Source organism: Mastomys coucha, unplaced genomic scaffold (genome assembly GCF_008632895.1).
Source record: "Mastomys coucha isolate ucsf_1 unplaced genomic scaffold, UCSF_Mcou_1 pScaffold22, whole genome shotgun sequence".
Lineage (NCBI taxonomy): Eukaryota > Metazoa > Chordata > Mammalia > Rodentia > Muridae > Mastomys > Mastomys coucha.
Window position 1 is genome coordinate 70,158,750 of NW_022196905.1, and position 14,843 is coordinate 70,173,592.

At 48.2% G+C, this 14,843-nt stretch overlaps 1 protein-coding gene across 4 annotated transcripts in view; it reads left to right on the top strand.

The window, feature by feature from the left end:
• The first annotated feature begins 1,094 nt into the window (after nt 1-1,094).
• Rest (RE1 silencing transcription factor) overlaps nt 1,095-14,843 on the top strand; it is a 20,807-nt gene continuing 7,058 nt past the window's right edge. Inside the window, exons 1-3 of one of the 4 annotated variants that reach the window (XM_031342826.1) lie at nt 1,095-1,453; nt 3,560-4,445; nt 10,845-10,928. In XM_031342826.1, coding sequence (XP_031198686.1) covers nt 3,569-4,445; nt 10,845-10,928 — 961 coding nt within the window. In that variant the 5' untranslated portion in view covers nt 1,095-1,453; nt 3,560-3,568. The other 3 variants (XM_031342827.1, XM_031342824.1, XM_031342825.1) reach the window with 3 other exon arrangements.

Genomic DNA, 14,843 nt, shown 5'->3' on the forward strand with positions numbered 1-14,843 from the left:
TTAACAATAGGCTCACACGTTTAGATCCGGTAATGCCAGCCTTGAGGGCCACCAAGAGCTTTATACTTCAGTTGGTAGTTCACTGACTACAAATTAAAGGCTACATGGCCCACGTTTCAGGAAGACATTAAAAGCAGGCTAAGAAGGCATTTCAGGTGAGAAGGGACAGGACCTGAGACTCCCTGTCCCCATTATAAGATGTCAGTCGAGGAACTCAACTTGGCTTTGTTTCAACTCCCACAAGGACTGAATTTCTCCTGGTTAGAATTTGAAAGCATTTTACCTCACGAAGCTTAAAATGACAGTTAAGCATATAGATCTGTAGGCAGGGACTTAGATTTGTTTCTCTGATCGAGAAAGGCCTCACTTTGTAGCTATGGCCGGCCTGATTATTTGTTACATAGCACACTACAGCTTCAAGCTGTCAGCAATCCTCCTGCCTCTGTCTACTGAATTCTGAGTCTGATTATGGACAAGAGCAATCCCTCCAATTTGCCAAGTGGTAGTCAATGACGTGGATCTCCTGGTGCCTTTCAAGTAGGATTACAGGCATGTGCAGCCAAGGGCAGTTCTTCGGGTTTTTGTATTGTTTTTAATTTCTTGCACTCGTGTCCTTAAGTAGCCCAGGCTGATCTTGAACTCCGGCCTTTAACTCTTGATCCTCCAGTCTCAACAGCATTCTGAGTGTTGGGATTACCGGCCAGAGGCCTGAAAAGTATTTTCCGGGGCTTCAGCCTTACTTTTAAGAGGCCAGTGACACTCTTTCTCAAGAGGGCGGTCAACGCCTGCACGTTTTTCCTCTAACAACCCCTACTCTCGTGCACGCACGGCTAAGGCTGGGGCTAACTTCTGCTATTTGTTTATAAAAGAAAGAAGCACAGGGAGTAGGTTCCGCCCCTTTAATGAGCCTAAGGCCAGAGTGGGGGGCCGGGGCGGATTAGGCGAGGTTCTCCGGAGGCGCGCCCCCAGGCAGGCAGGCAGGCAGGCGGGCAGGCCAGGAGTCCAGCTCGAGCCTCCGGGCCGAGGGGCGGGACGCGCTCAGCGGCCACGCGCGCGGGCGGGGAAGGGGGCGTGTCGGCGGGCGGGCGCGCGCGGACGGCGAGGGGGCGTGTCCGGCGGGCGGGCGGCGGCGGCGCGGGCCGGGTGCGCGGCGGCGCAGCGTCCTGTGCTGGAATGTGCGGCTCCCGCGGGCTGGCGGCGCAGCAGCAGATCGAGCGCCGCCGCCGAGGCCGCGGGCCCCAGACCCGGGCGGCCGGGACCGCAGCGACGGCAGGACCAGGGCCGGCGGTCTGATCTGGGTTCCGCGTTCGCACACCGGGATCTCGAGGGCCTCGACGTCCAACTTTTTTCCCCTCTCTCCCTCCCCTCCCCCGAAAGTCCAGCAACAAAGAAAAGGAGTTGGAGCGGCGGCGGCGGCGCGGGGGCGGCGGTCCGTGGGCGCGCAGCTAAGAGGGTAGGACGCCGCGGACCCGGGAGAGCGACGGCGGGGGAGGGCGGAGGGCGGCGGGCGGGAGCGGAGCGGCGCGGCGCGAGGCGCTGTCCAGGGCTGATCTGCAGATACTGTGGCTCGGGCGGAGCGGCGGGCGGGGGCGGGATCGAGTTACGGAGCGAGTCACGGGCTGGGCCGGGGGCTGGTTGCGGACCGGCGTGGACACTGGTCCCCAGCGGAGCACGGGGCGGCCCTTCCTTCCGCACGGGGTTGGTATCCGGGGTCGCGGAGGCCGGAGCGCCGCTGCCCGGTGGCCGCGGGGCCGCGGTTCTGAAACTTCCCCCTCCGCCCTCCATCCGCCAAGGGCCCACCGCCCCCGGGCCCCGGGGGCGTCCGGGGCTCGCCGCCCCCTCCCCCAGTCGGAGCAGAGCCGGAAGGCGGCCGACCCGCTTGACTCAGCCCGGGGCGCGGGCGGCGCCGCCGGCGGGCGGGCTGGACAGCGATTTCTGCGGCCCGCGTTGGCTCTGCGCGGCGGGGGAGCGAAGTTCGCAAACTTCCGGGCGCGGGGGCGGTGGCGGCCCGCGTGGGGCCCCCTCGCAGAAACCGGGGGCCGGCAGCCTCGGGAGGGCGCCGTGGAGCCCCGGCGCAGGCCCGATCGGACGCCGGTAGCGAGGTAACTTTCCGCCCAGTCCCGGGCTGGTGCGGGCGGCGGGGGAGGGGGCTGCGGGGCCGCGGCTGGCCGGAGAGACGCCTCTTAGGGCGGTGGGCAGCGCGGGAGATCGGAGCCCGGGCACCGCCCGCGGGGTTGGTGGCGGAGAGGAAGCAAGAGGGCCCAAGTTTGCAAAGAGCTGCTTTGTGTTTGGTATTTGGAGAAAATGGCCGAATGCCTATTTCAGTTAGGAATGCCGCCGCCGAGGCCGGCGCTGGTGGCAGCGGCACATAGGAATTCCGTGCAACACGTTGCTCTCGGGCCGTGCTTGCCCAGTCTGCCCGGGGAACGTGGAGATCCCTCGGAGTGTGGACGCCGAGGTGCGTAGGGGAGCTTTAGAGCGGATGTGGAGGTCCGTTGTGGAATCCGTGGGGCTGTTGAACTAGGGGAGAACTGCTTCCTGTGATGGCATTTCGGGTTCAACTTTTTGTTGGGGCATGGAACTGAGCGAGCTTGTATTTTAGAGTCTAGGTGAAACGGCCCGCTTTTTGTATTTTCGGTTTAGGTTTGGCTTTTTAGTATCTTTCTTTTTTTGGCATATCTTGCCTTTAACAGTTTGCAAGAGGGACACTGAGTTCGAGACTAGTAGTACCTTTGAGGCTGGAGGCCGGGACCATTTAAAAAACTCAACTTGTTTTCAAGAAGGTGATCTGTAATGGCTTCCTCTAGGCAAGTAGGCCAAGTCAAGCACAATGCGCGTAAGTTGGTTGACGTGTTGAGTCGCACGACTCTTAGGGGAGTTTTCTAACAACCAAAAAGCACTTTAAAACTTCCCCTTTTGTGGGAAAAGGGGATCCGTAACCACCCCTTTAAATTAAGAGTCATCAAAAAAAAATCGTTACTTTTTTTCAGTTTATTCTTTTAGAGTTAGTTGAAGTCTCATGAAGAAGTTGAATTACAGCCTTGCAGATTTCTTGATGTGCTCATTAGAGGCACAGAATCGCCTGTGGTCTCTCTCTTTTTTTTTTTTTGAGTTCTCATTCAGACCACTGAACTGTTGAAAGGGAGAAGTGAGAAAACAATAGTTATCTATTCAGTGCTTTGGTTATTAAAAGTAATTTTAGTTAACATTAAAGATGTTAGCCACCAGAAAGAAGGTTGACACACTTGCATGCTGGGGTCAAGAATTGCTTTTTTTTTTTTTTTTTTTAATTTTTCTGGGTATAGGGGAAACAGTTCCTCATCTGTATGCGTTTGTGACTGCAATAAAGAGAATTGAAAATTAACAGCACCCTTTCCCAAGCCTATTTAGTGCTAGGATTACGTGCAGGCACCGCCATACCCAACCAGAAAAGTATTTTAAAGTTGTTAGAAGTTAATGAAGCTCGTTGAATTTTTAAAGGTTACATTGGAAAGATGCTTGCATTGGATAATAAGGACTGTATTTAAATTTTTTTTTTTTTTGGTGATGCTTTATCCAGTGTACAGTTATGGCCACCCAGGTGATGGGGCAGTCTTCTGGAGGAGGAAGTCTCTTCAACAACAGTGGCAACATGGGCATGGCCTTACCCAACGACATGTATGACTTGCACGAACTCTCGAAAGCTGAACTGGCTGCACCTCAGCTCATCATGTTAGCCAACGTGGCCTTGACTGGGGAAGTGAATGGCAGCTGTGATTACCTGGTCGGTGAAGAGAGACAGATGGCCGAATTGATGCCTGTTGGAGACAACAACTTCTCAGATAGTGAAGGGGAAGGCCTCGAAGAGTCGGCTGAGCTAAAAGGTGACCCCAGTGGGCTGGAGAACATGGAGCTAAGTGCTGTAGAACCCCAGCCTGTATTTGAAGCATCCGCTGCCCCAGAAATATACAGCGCAAATAAAGATCCCGCTCCAGAAACCCCGGTAGCAGAGGACAAATGCAAGAATCTGAAGGCCAAGCCCTTCCGTTGTAAGCCGTGCCAGTACGAAGCAGAATCTGAAGAGCAGTTTGTGCATCACATCCGGGTTCACAGTGCTAAGAAGTTCTTTGTGGAAGAAAGTGCAGAGAAACAGGCCAAAGCCAGGGAGTCTGGGTCTTCCCCGGCGGAAGAGGGTGAGTTCTCCAAAGGCCCCATCCGCTGCGATCGCTGTGGCTACAACACCAACCGCTATGATCACTACACTGCACACCTGAAGCACCATCTGAGAGCTGGGGAGAACGAGCGGGTCTACAAGTGTATCATTTGCACGTACACGACAGTCAGCGAGTACCACTGGAGGAAACACCTGAGAAACCATTTTCCCAGGAAAGTCTACACCTGTGGCAAGTGCAACTATTTTTCAGACAGAAAAAACAATTACGTTCAACACGTTCGAACTCATACAGGTAAGAGAGCCTAAATTGGTTTTGTAAACTGAGCACATCTTAGATATGCTACAGTTTCCCAAGGGGATTGAGGGTTTAGAAAAGAAAGCTCACTGATTAACTTTGTGTAGTGTATTGAAAGTGACATTAGCCCCATACTTTTTTTTTTTTTTTTTTTTAAAAAACAAGAAACTCTAGCTTTGGCTGGCCTGAAATTGATGGTTGGCCTTGAATTCAGATCCTCCTGCTCCCCTCACCCCCTGCAGCTAGGATTAAAGGTGTGCACCACCATGTAGGGACCCACCTCTTTGGTTGAAACAGGATCTCTAGTTGCTGAGACTGGCCTTGAACTCACTAATCTTGTAGTGAGGATGTTTAATTTCTGATATTTCTGCTTCCACCTTCTAAGCAGTAGAATTACTGGCATGGCATGTGCCACTGTGTCCAGTTTATGAAGTCAGGGGTGGAACCCGGGTGGCCTCATCACTGCCAGACGAGCATTCTCTCTGCAGAGCCATGTATGAGCTCTTGCCCATTTTTCCCACATTTATGAGTGTGACAAGTTTGCTGGATTGTATATAACTGCACCATATGCATGCAGTGCCTTTAGAGGCCAGCAGAGGGCATTGGATTGCCCGGAATTGGCATATAGGTGGGTTATGAGCGCCTTGTGGGTGCAGAAACCTGAACCCTGGGCCTTCTGCAAGAGCAGCCAGTACTCATAACCGCTGAACCATCCATAGCCCAGAGTAGACACTGCCAGTTGAAGCCATTTTCTTAAGAGAGCAAGAACTGGGAGAACTTTTCGGACAAGCTTGTTCAGCATATCCCAACACCTACAGGCCCAGAAGTATAAGTCTGAGGAGGCTTTCATGGTTCATCTCTTCAGAGTTAGACCAAAAAGGAAGTTTCAAGGGGGTTGGAGAGATGGCTCAGTGGTTAAGAGCACTGGCTGTTCTTCCAGAGGACCTGACCAGAGTCTACTAAGAAAAGCTTATCCTGGAGATTCATGTATGACCTTGGCTGGCCTGAGCCCCCGCAGTGTGTCATTCTTTCCCCAAACCTTGCCTTTGGATCCTGAGTACATAGACTGATTACAGGTGTGTGTCACCATGCCCATCCTTGTTTTGTAAGACAAGGGCTTGTTTCAGTAGTAGCTGGGGCCTGTTGAATATTTATTTATTTATTTATTTATTATATGTGAGTACACTGTAGTTGTCTTTAGACACTCCAGAAGAGGGCACCAGATCTCATTGTGGATGGTTGTGAGCCATCCTGTGGTTGCTGGGATTTGAACTCAGGACCTTTGGAAGAGCAGTCCGAGCTCTTAACTGCTGAGCCATCTCTCCAGCCCCACTGTTGAAATCTTGCTTGAGGTTATTATTAACAAGTCTAGGAAGATAGGTGTAAGCCACAGACTCTGGTCAGCCTAGAACTCACTATCCTGCGAATACTGAGATGGGTATACTTAGTTTTACTTAAAGTTTTACTTCTTGGTTGAATGTTTAGTGTAGGGCATAGAGTAACTTCAACATTTATCAGAGTTGATTTCTTTGGTCAGATAGAATCAATTCAGAATTGATTGTATCTGCCAACCCTACAGTGGTTCTTCGCATATGTAATATGTACAAAAGGGTGTGATTGTGCTTAGGGCAATTTCAGAAATGGTTGGAAATTCTGCTCTGGTCTCAAAAATGAAATTTTGTTAAATGATTTGTTTTGTTTTGTTTTGTTTTGTTTTGGTTTTTCAAGACAGGGTTTCTCTGTGTACCCTTGGCTGTCCTGGAACTCACTCTGTAGACCAGGCTGGCCTTGAACTCAGAAATCCGCCTGCCTCTGCCTCCCAAGTGCTGGGATTAAAGGCGTGCGCCACCACCGCCCGGCTGTTTTGTTTTTTAAACTCAAGTTTATGGCCTTGTTTGGTGGTGCATACCTTGAATCTCAGTGAATCTCAGTGAATTTCAGGACAGCCAGGGCTATACAAATAGAACCTTCTTTGGGGTAGGGTGGACTGGAGGATAGGGATGGGGGTGACAAGGGACAAAACAAGAAAACCTCAAGTTCGCCATTCTCAAGAGTGAACATTCTAATCCAGTGTACTCTGAAGATATACTAATGTGTTACACACATGCAGTAGGGAAGTACTAAAAGGGCTTTGGATTCTGAAATGGGCACCATTGTGTTTCTATAAGACTAGAAACTTTGTATGTACAAAGCACGGACTGCAGTTCCTGACAGCAGTGGTCTGCAGTATGAGCCAGAGTTGTGTACACAGACCACGCTGCTCTGCACTGATCATCAGGGCTACAGATAGGACTGCCAGAAACAGCTCAGATTTTTTTTTTTTTACTATTATGATGTTGTCATGGCTGTCCTGGAATTCACACAAATCCACCTGTCTCTATCTCCCAGTGTTGGGATCAAAGGCTTGTGCCCCTACACCTGACTTAGATTTTGAATTAATTTTAGTTCTTCAGAAACATTTTATTGCCAGTTGGTTTGAAGCCTGCTGTTTATAAAGGGATTGCTGCTTGAATCTTACCCCGTGGTGAACAGATGGTATCAGCCTATTGTTAAAACTAAACTAGCTTCGTCCATGCTATCTTCTCCAGATACCATGTTCTCCCTGCTGCTTTGACAACTTCTCTTAAACTTCAGAGTCTAATACTGTGCTGCGTGTGCAGAGGACCAGAATTCACTTCCCAGCACCCAAGGCTTAGAGCTGCCTGGTCTCAGCAGGTCCCCGTGCACACCTGCACATAGACAGGTAGAAATTGGGGAAAAACCAAAAAACCACGCAAGGCGAAGCAGCCTGGCTTCAGTCTCAGCGGAAGCAGACAGACATCTAGGTTTGAAACCAGTTTTTATTTTATTTATTTTTTTTATTTTCTATTTTAGGTTTTTTTTTATGTTGCTTATACATGTTTATTCATTTTTAATGAGATCATTGCCAATACATACATTCTTTTCCTTAACTTTATTTTTACATTAAACCAATGTCTGTCGTGCAGCCACCAAAATCCTTACAGTAAACCACACAGGTTTGTAGGCCAGTGTGGACTCCAGCTTCTTGGAGTCAGCCACTTTTCTGACTGCTTTCAGGAAGTCTTCCTGAACTACAAAATCATGGTCGTCCTGGATTGCAAACATACCTGCTCCAGTACAAATGTTTCTCAGGGCTGCTCCATTAAAGCCATCTGAAAGCTTTACAATTGCTTCATAATCTATTTCACCGTGCTTTGTTATTTTAGGGTTTTTCCCATACAGGGTTTCTCTGTGTAGCCCTGGCTGTCCTGGAACTCCCTCAGTAGACCAGGCTGGCCTTGAACTCAGAAATCCGCCTGCCTCTCTGCCTCCCAAGTGCTGGGATTAAAGGTGTGCTCTACCACACGCACCTAGCTGGAGGCAGCCTGGTCTTGACATAGTTCTGTCAGGCCGGCCAGGCCAGCTTTGAGGGTATATCTGTCTGTCTGTCTATCTGTCTCCATATCCATATGCACATCCATATCCATACATGTAGCTGCAAGTTAGCCAGGTGACATAGTGAGACATGGCCACAAACAAAAATGGTAGAGAGTAAATAAACATTGGGGGAAAACTGTTTCCCTGTAAGACCCAGGGTTCGTTGTGACACCATGCTGACCACACTAGAAAACACGAGGAATGCCAGGGGCGCTGCAGTACGGCTTTGATTTAGTAATTGTATTTATTAGGCAAGTACGTACTTACACCTTCAGAACTGTTAGGTGCTGAGGCCTTTAAGAGGTTTAAGAGGTTGGCAAAGCTGTGCTCAGTTGTTCCTCTTTTCTGTGATCTCAGCACTCCAGAAGCTGAGGCTAGGGGATCTTTAGTTCAAGGTCAACCCAGGCTTCACAATGAAGCCCTGTCTCAGAACCAAGAAGGGGGGAAAAAAAACCCTTTCGTTTGTCAATTGAATAGTTCTAGTAGGAAAAAAAAAAACTATGAATTTTACCTTTTTTTTTTTTTTTTTTTTTTTTAAGATTTGATTTTAAACTGGTGTAGTGGCCCTCACTTTTATCCTAGCACTTAAGATGCCTATGCAGGCCTGATCTATAGGCTTAGCCAGAGCTACACGGTGAGGCCCAGTTTTGAAAAACAACCAAACAACAAAGATTTTAATTAAGAGTGTGGGAGTGGAGACACTAGTGTCTATTTCCTAGGAAGGAAGAAGTGTCTGGTTCCCCACAGAATCATTATTTGTTTAATTTTAGCTTGTTTGAGACAGGGTTTCCCTTTATATCGCCAGCTGTCCTGGAACTGTGTAAACAGGCTGGCCAGAAACTACAGAGATCTACCTGTTTCTGCCGCCCCAGTGCTAGGATTAAAGGCCAATGGTACTATGTCCAGCTAGCTAGCTTGCTTGCTTCCTTTCTTCCTTTATTTCTTCTTTCTTTCTCCTTCCTTCCTCTCCCCTCTTTATTCCTTCTTTCTTCCCACTCCTCCCCAGGGTTTCCCTGTGTAGCCCTGGCTGTCCTGGAACTCACTCTGTAGACCAGGCTGGCTTCGAACTCAGAAATCCGCAAAAGTGGGTGCCACCACCGCCCGGCTCACCCGACTATTTTTATCTTTGTTCTCTGTAAGTATATTACAATATCTGGGGGGCTTTGGGATCCCTTAGAGCTGGGGTTACAGGTGCCAGTGACATGGGTACTGGGAACCTAACAAACTCAGATGTTTTTAACTGCTGAGTCATCTCTCCAGAGACCCTGCCCCCTTTTAAATAGGATCTTGCTCTATACCTCAGATGGAACTTGAATTCCAGATTTTCCTACTTTAGCCCCTGGGTACTGAAGAGTATAAGCACATGTGATCACACCCATTTTAATGATTGTTTCACTTAGGGGCACTGTGTTATCTGGTATATAGCCTTTAGCTACCCTTTGTTGTTGGGGAGGATACAGGGAGGGTTTCTCTGTATGTCCTTGGTACTCACAGAGGTCTCCATGAGCTAGAATTAAAGGTCTGTCTGTTTGTCTCTGTCTCTGTGTCTCTGTCTGTCTCTTTCTTTCTCTCTCTCTCTCTCTCAACAGAGCTGGTGATAATAAGGCTTTCTGTCTTCTGAGCATACTCTCTGCATCTTCAGACTGTTTTCTTCATTCTGAGTGTAGGAATGTAGCATTGCATCTCTCTGTCATGAATTTGAATGTTCTGGTTGTTTCTGTGCTTTGGGCATTAATGTCTGTCAATTCCTTCCATCTTTGAGTCTTGGAACTGAAATCATCTTTGATTAATGGGGAACTCAGGTTGACATGTTTGGCAAGGCCCAGTGCCTTTGCCTGCTGGCAGCCTTGACATGCCTGGGTGTTCTTGGTGTAGCTGGGCTGGTGTTGCCGGCCTGTAAATGAGGTGAGGCAGGCAGATCATGAGATCATGAGATCAAGGCCCATCTTGGTCTCAGAATGAGTGAAAGGCCACCTGGGTGACTGAGCCCTGTCTCCAAATAGGATGCTTTTGTTAGTGCTTAGTCCCTGGCGCCATCAGCTGTCCTCTGTATAACATTTAATGTGACATCACTCTGTGGGTTTTATTATTTCTGTGTATGTAAAGGTAACTCCTTGAAGTGTGGGGTGGTGTATGGTCAAGGCCATTCATTATCCTTGACATTCTAGAGGTAGAAGGCACACCTGCATGTCTGGTGCCCGAGGAAGCCAGAAGAGGGCCTCAGACTGGAACTGGAGGCCTGGAGGCCTGGATGGCTGAGCTATCGTCGGGGTTCTGGGCACTGAGCTGTAATTCTCTGCAAAAGCAGGAGTTGGCTTTTAACTGAGCCACCTCACTGGCCCTGGTGTTTGACTTGCCTTTGGGGTCATGCTGCACAACATCCTAGCTGAGGATGTCTCCAGATGCCCTCCCCCCATGTATGGGTTTTGGGGTGGGGTGTGCACTACCACTCAGATCTAATTTATACTTACAAAATGAGATTGGCTGACTGATTCTGCCTTTAATGGGAGAGGAATCATTTGAACAAGTTGCTGAGCTATGGTTGGGGTGGCTTATACTACCTTATAGTCCTAGCTCTTGGGAGGCGAAGGGAGGCGGTCAGTTCAGGGTTGTCCCTGCTAGTCAGGGCACAAGTGTATGACTCTAGATGTATAGTGGGAGTCTGAGACAGTATGGCCACAAGCTCGTGGCTGGTTGCTCACTTTAGACCCTGACTCAGAAAATGGAAATCAGCTGGAGATACATACTCCTGTATTCAGGTAGAGACGGGGATGGAGTGTTTTGGCTAGCCTGGCCTACCTAGGAGAATCTGTTCCAAAAACCAAAATAAAACCCTGGCAGACCAACCCCCAAATTCGCAAATGCCTAAAAGTGTGTGTGAGGGAATAGTTATACTGCTTAGAATTGCTTTGTTTATTTTATATATTAAGCATCTTAAACACTGTTGTTATTTTTCAGGAGAACGCCCGTATAAATGTGAACTTTGTCCTTACTCAAGTTCTCAGAAGACTCATCTAACACGACACATGCGGACTCATTCAGGTTAGTAAGATGCTGCCAGTGTTTCAGTAAATTGTCATTTTTATTTCACTGTGGAAAAAGCTACCTTTATAAAGAATTTCTTTTAGAACTGAAGTTGAGTTGTTTATAACTGTCAGGTTTTGTAGGTTTTTGTTTTTTCTTTTGTCTGGAACTCAGAGATCCACCTGCCCCTGCCTGGAAGTGTTAGGGTTAAAAGCCTGTTCCATTGTGCCAGGCAGGCCCTGCCTTAAAAAAAGAGATCAGACTTTAGAACAAAACAGATATGAATTTGTTTGCATGATTTTTCTTTCTGAAGTTTTATTAATAGTGTGCATTTTGCCTGTAAGTGCACCATGTAGGTGCAGTTCCTCTGGAGGCCCAAAGAGGATGTCAGTCCCCAGGAACTGGAGTGCAGATGGTTAGAACACCATGTGGGTGCCAGGAACTAACCCTGAGCCCTCTGCAGGATCTTAACTTCTGAGCAGTCTCTGTAGCCCAAAGGGTTCCTAGTATTTGTTAGACCTGGGAAGAGGCCTACACACAGTCCACAGGTGAATTTATCCCATTTTTTTGGATTGTGTGTGTGATAAAATGATTGTCTGGGGTTGGGGTGATTTAGTTAAGAGTACATTGCTTTTCCAGAGTACTAGGGTTTGATTTCTAGCACCATATGGTGGTGGTTTACAGTTTAACTCTGGTTCCAGGGGATCTCATGCCCCTTCTGGCTGCTGTAGGTACTGCATGGGTGTGGCACACAGACAAATGCAGGCAAAAGACCCCATACATACAAAACCAAACAAAGGATTAACCATGTAGCATAAGCTTCCCTCATTCTCTTCCCACTTCAGTTTCCTTATTGCTTGTGATATGGACTACTTGTGCCACTGTAACTGGTCGATCCCTTCCCTCTGTTCTCTTTTCAGGGTGGTCTCATGTAGCCCAGGTTGAAGCTGACTTTAAACTTTATATTCTCTTATCTCAGTACATACCTAAAGATGTCTTTAAATTTTTGACCTCTGCCTTCACCTACTAGGTGCTGAGGCTAGGCATGAACTATCATCCAATTCAGTGGTGCTAAGGAGACCAGCGTACAAAATAAATGTAAAGAAAATAATGGATGATCCAATTCACTGACTTACAACAAAGTCACACAGGGCTATTCGGTGGCTGAAATAGTCACGGCCACTGCTCTCAGGACATATAAGGACATAATAGGCAGATTTGGGGGGCTGGATAGATGGCTCAGCACGTAAGAGGCCTTACCTGTTCTTGTAGAGGATTTGTGTTCTGTTTCCAGCACCCAGTCAGGTAGCTGGTACTTGTCTCAGTTGCATTTCTCAGGGCACCTGATGCCTTATGGCCCGAGTGAAGCAGATATAACCAACACTGAGCATTGGTTTGCTCTGCTCCAAATGCTGGCCCGAGTGAAGCGGATATAACAAATACTGAGCATTGGTTTGCTCTGCTCCCAATGCTGCAGTTGAGAGAAGCTTGCCAAGAAGCTTGGGAGGTTTTTGTGTCAGTTTGCCGCCTCCAAGGCCTCATTTCCGGCTGGTTGGAGTCTGACAGTTCCTTCAGGATTGGGCAGCAGCTGCTGGTTCATGCCAAGCTTGTGCATGCTGCCTAGAGACTGGTCTGGAGCTGAGTTGTATTTGTGTTTGCTAGAGAACTGAACTGCTATGAAAGATGGAGCTTGCTGACCAGGTCCACTTCCCCCATATCCTAACACTTTTTTTTCCCACTACCTTGGCCTGGTGGGGGGGCTAGACCAGAGGTAGAACCCTTTTTAAAAGTGGGCTGCAAAAAGTGTAAGCCTACATCTGCGCACCTTCATGTGCCTGATGTATAAAAACGTATGCAGGAACACCCACATACACACAAACAAGTAGATCTTTAAAAAATTATACAGTGATGCCTTCTATATGTCTTAACAAGTAAGGATGCTGGCTGTCAAGTTCAATTCCCATGTGGAAGGATAGAGAACCAGTTCCCATCAGGCTGGCCTCTGACATTTACACATGATATGTTGTGCCCTTTTGCCCCAACACAGACATACATAAAACCTCAAATGGTGCTGGTATGCTGGTACATGGCTGTAATCCTGCCTCTTGAGGGTTGAAAACTCAAGCCAGCTTAAGCCAGCCTAAGCCAGCCTAAGCCAGCCTAAGCCATGATACTGAACAATCCCAGGCAGCGTGGTGAGGTTAGCCTTAAATCCAAGGGACCAAAATCCAAAAATAAATGGTCAGCCTAGCTTCTCTCTCTTTTTTAAAAGATTTATTTATTTTATGTATATAAGTATACTGTAGCTGTCTTCAGACACACCAGAAGAGGGCATCAGATCCCATTACAGATGGTTGTGAGCCACCATGTGGCTGCTGGGAATTGAACTTGGGACCTCTGGAGAGCAGTCGGTGCTCTTAACCAGTCAGCCATCTCTCCAGTCCCCCACCTGGCATCTCTAGAAGACAGTGCCTTTTTGGCTGTGACTGACTTGAATCTGTCTAGATTCAGAACACAAAGCCTATAGGGCATGTGTGCTACCTTCTTGCTGTTTGAGAGAATCAGTAACCTGTCCCTGAAGAACATGATTACTTACCTTAGAGTCTCTCAAAATGAGAAGTTAGGATTTAATTCCCGATTTCCATCTTTCCCCCTTTCTGTTATGATGTCTCATTTAGGGCCAAGCATGTCGTCGTCATACTTCGCCGGTTGTAAGTCTCTGAACTAACCTCTAGCTGCAGTAAGCCTCTTGTCTGACTCTGGATGTAGACACAGATACCTAGAAAGCAGTTTGGGACATGACTATTAGAGAAAACAGTGGTAGCGTGTGCATGCCTGGGGCCTGGGGCCTCCCTGGGCACTGGCTCTTGGTTAGATTTACACTGTCTTTTTTTTTTTTTCAAGACAGGGTTTCTTTGTGTACTCTGGACATTCTGGAACTGCAGCACCAAATTTAAAAATCTAATTTATTGTGTATGTGTGGCTGTGCCTTCATAGCTTGTGTATAGGGACTGTCCAAGGACAGCTAGCTCTGCTTTCACTATGGGTCTTGTCTACTGAGCTGTGTGTAAGCCTGGTGAGAAGTGCCTTCCTTACCTGCAGGACCCCTAGCAGGCTCCATTTTATTTTTTATTTTAAAGAACTATGTTGAAGAGTGTTGGCATTACAGGTGTATGTATGCCACCATGCTGGGTTTCATGTGGGCCTGAGGATTGAATCTGAGGCTTGGTGTTTTGTTTTAGAGACAGTCTCAGGCTGGCCTCTTTTAATGTACCTGAAAGTGTGTCCTTGAACTCCTTTCCCCCAGACTGACTGGTACCCCAGGTACCACCAGACCTGGCCTGGCCGGGCCTGGCCTGCCCGGTTGTTTGCCCAAACATTTTCAGTGAGTGATTCCAGGCCATGCACGTTGGATGCTCGCTTTGTTAGCTAGTTTGCACTAATCACATTCCTGCTTGCAAGACTTTGTCTTTCTTGAGGCCTGAGAAGAAGCAGACGCAGAGCTCATTTGCTTTTCCTGACAATTATTTTAACTGTAGAAATGATTTTTAACCAGTCTGCATCCAGTCTGTCTACATGTTAAGCAAATGTTTGTTTTCTTTTAGAGCTTTGCTGCCAAGTGGCGGAATGTATGTGCTGTGGAAACGGTCCACACCTTTCTGCTGTTTTGAGTCAAGCCCAGGGCCCGCACTTGCCAGGCCAGCACTTCCCCACTGACCTACATTCTCAGGCCTTTTTCTTCCCTCCACATTTTGAGATAAGTTCTTGCAATGGTGCCTATTTTGGCCTCATACAGTGGTCTCTTGCCTCAGCCTCTTGAGAAGCAGGAATTACAGGGATTACAAGTACCATGCCTAAGGTGGGTGGTGGTGGCACACGCCTTTAATCCCAGCACTTGGGAAGCAGAGGCAGGTGAATTTCTGAGTTCGAGGC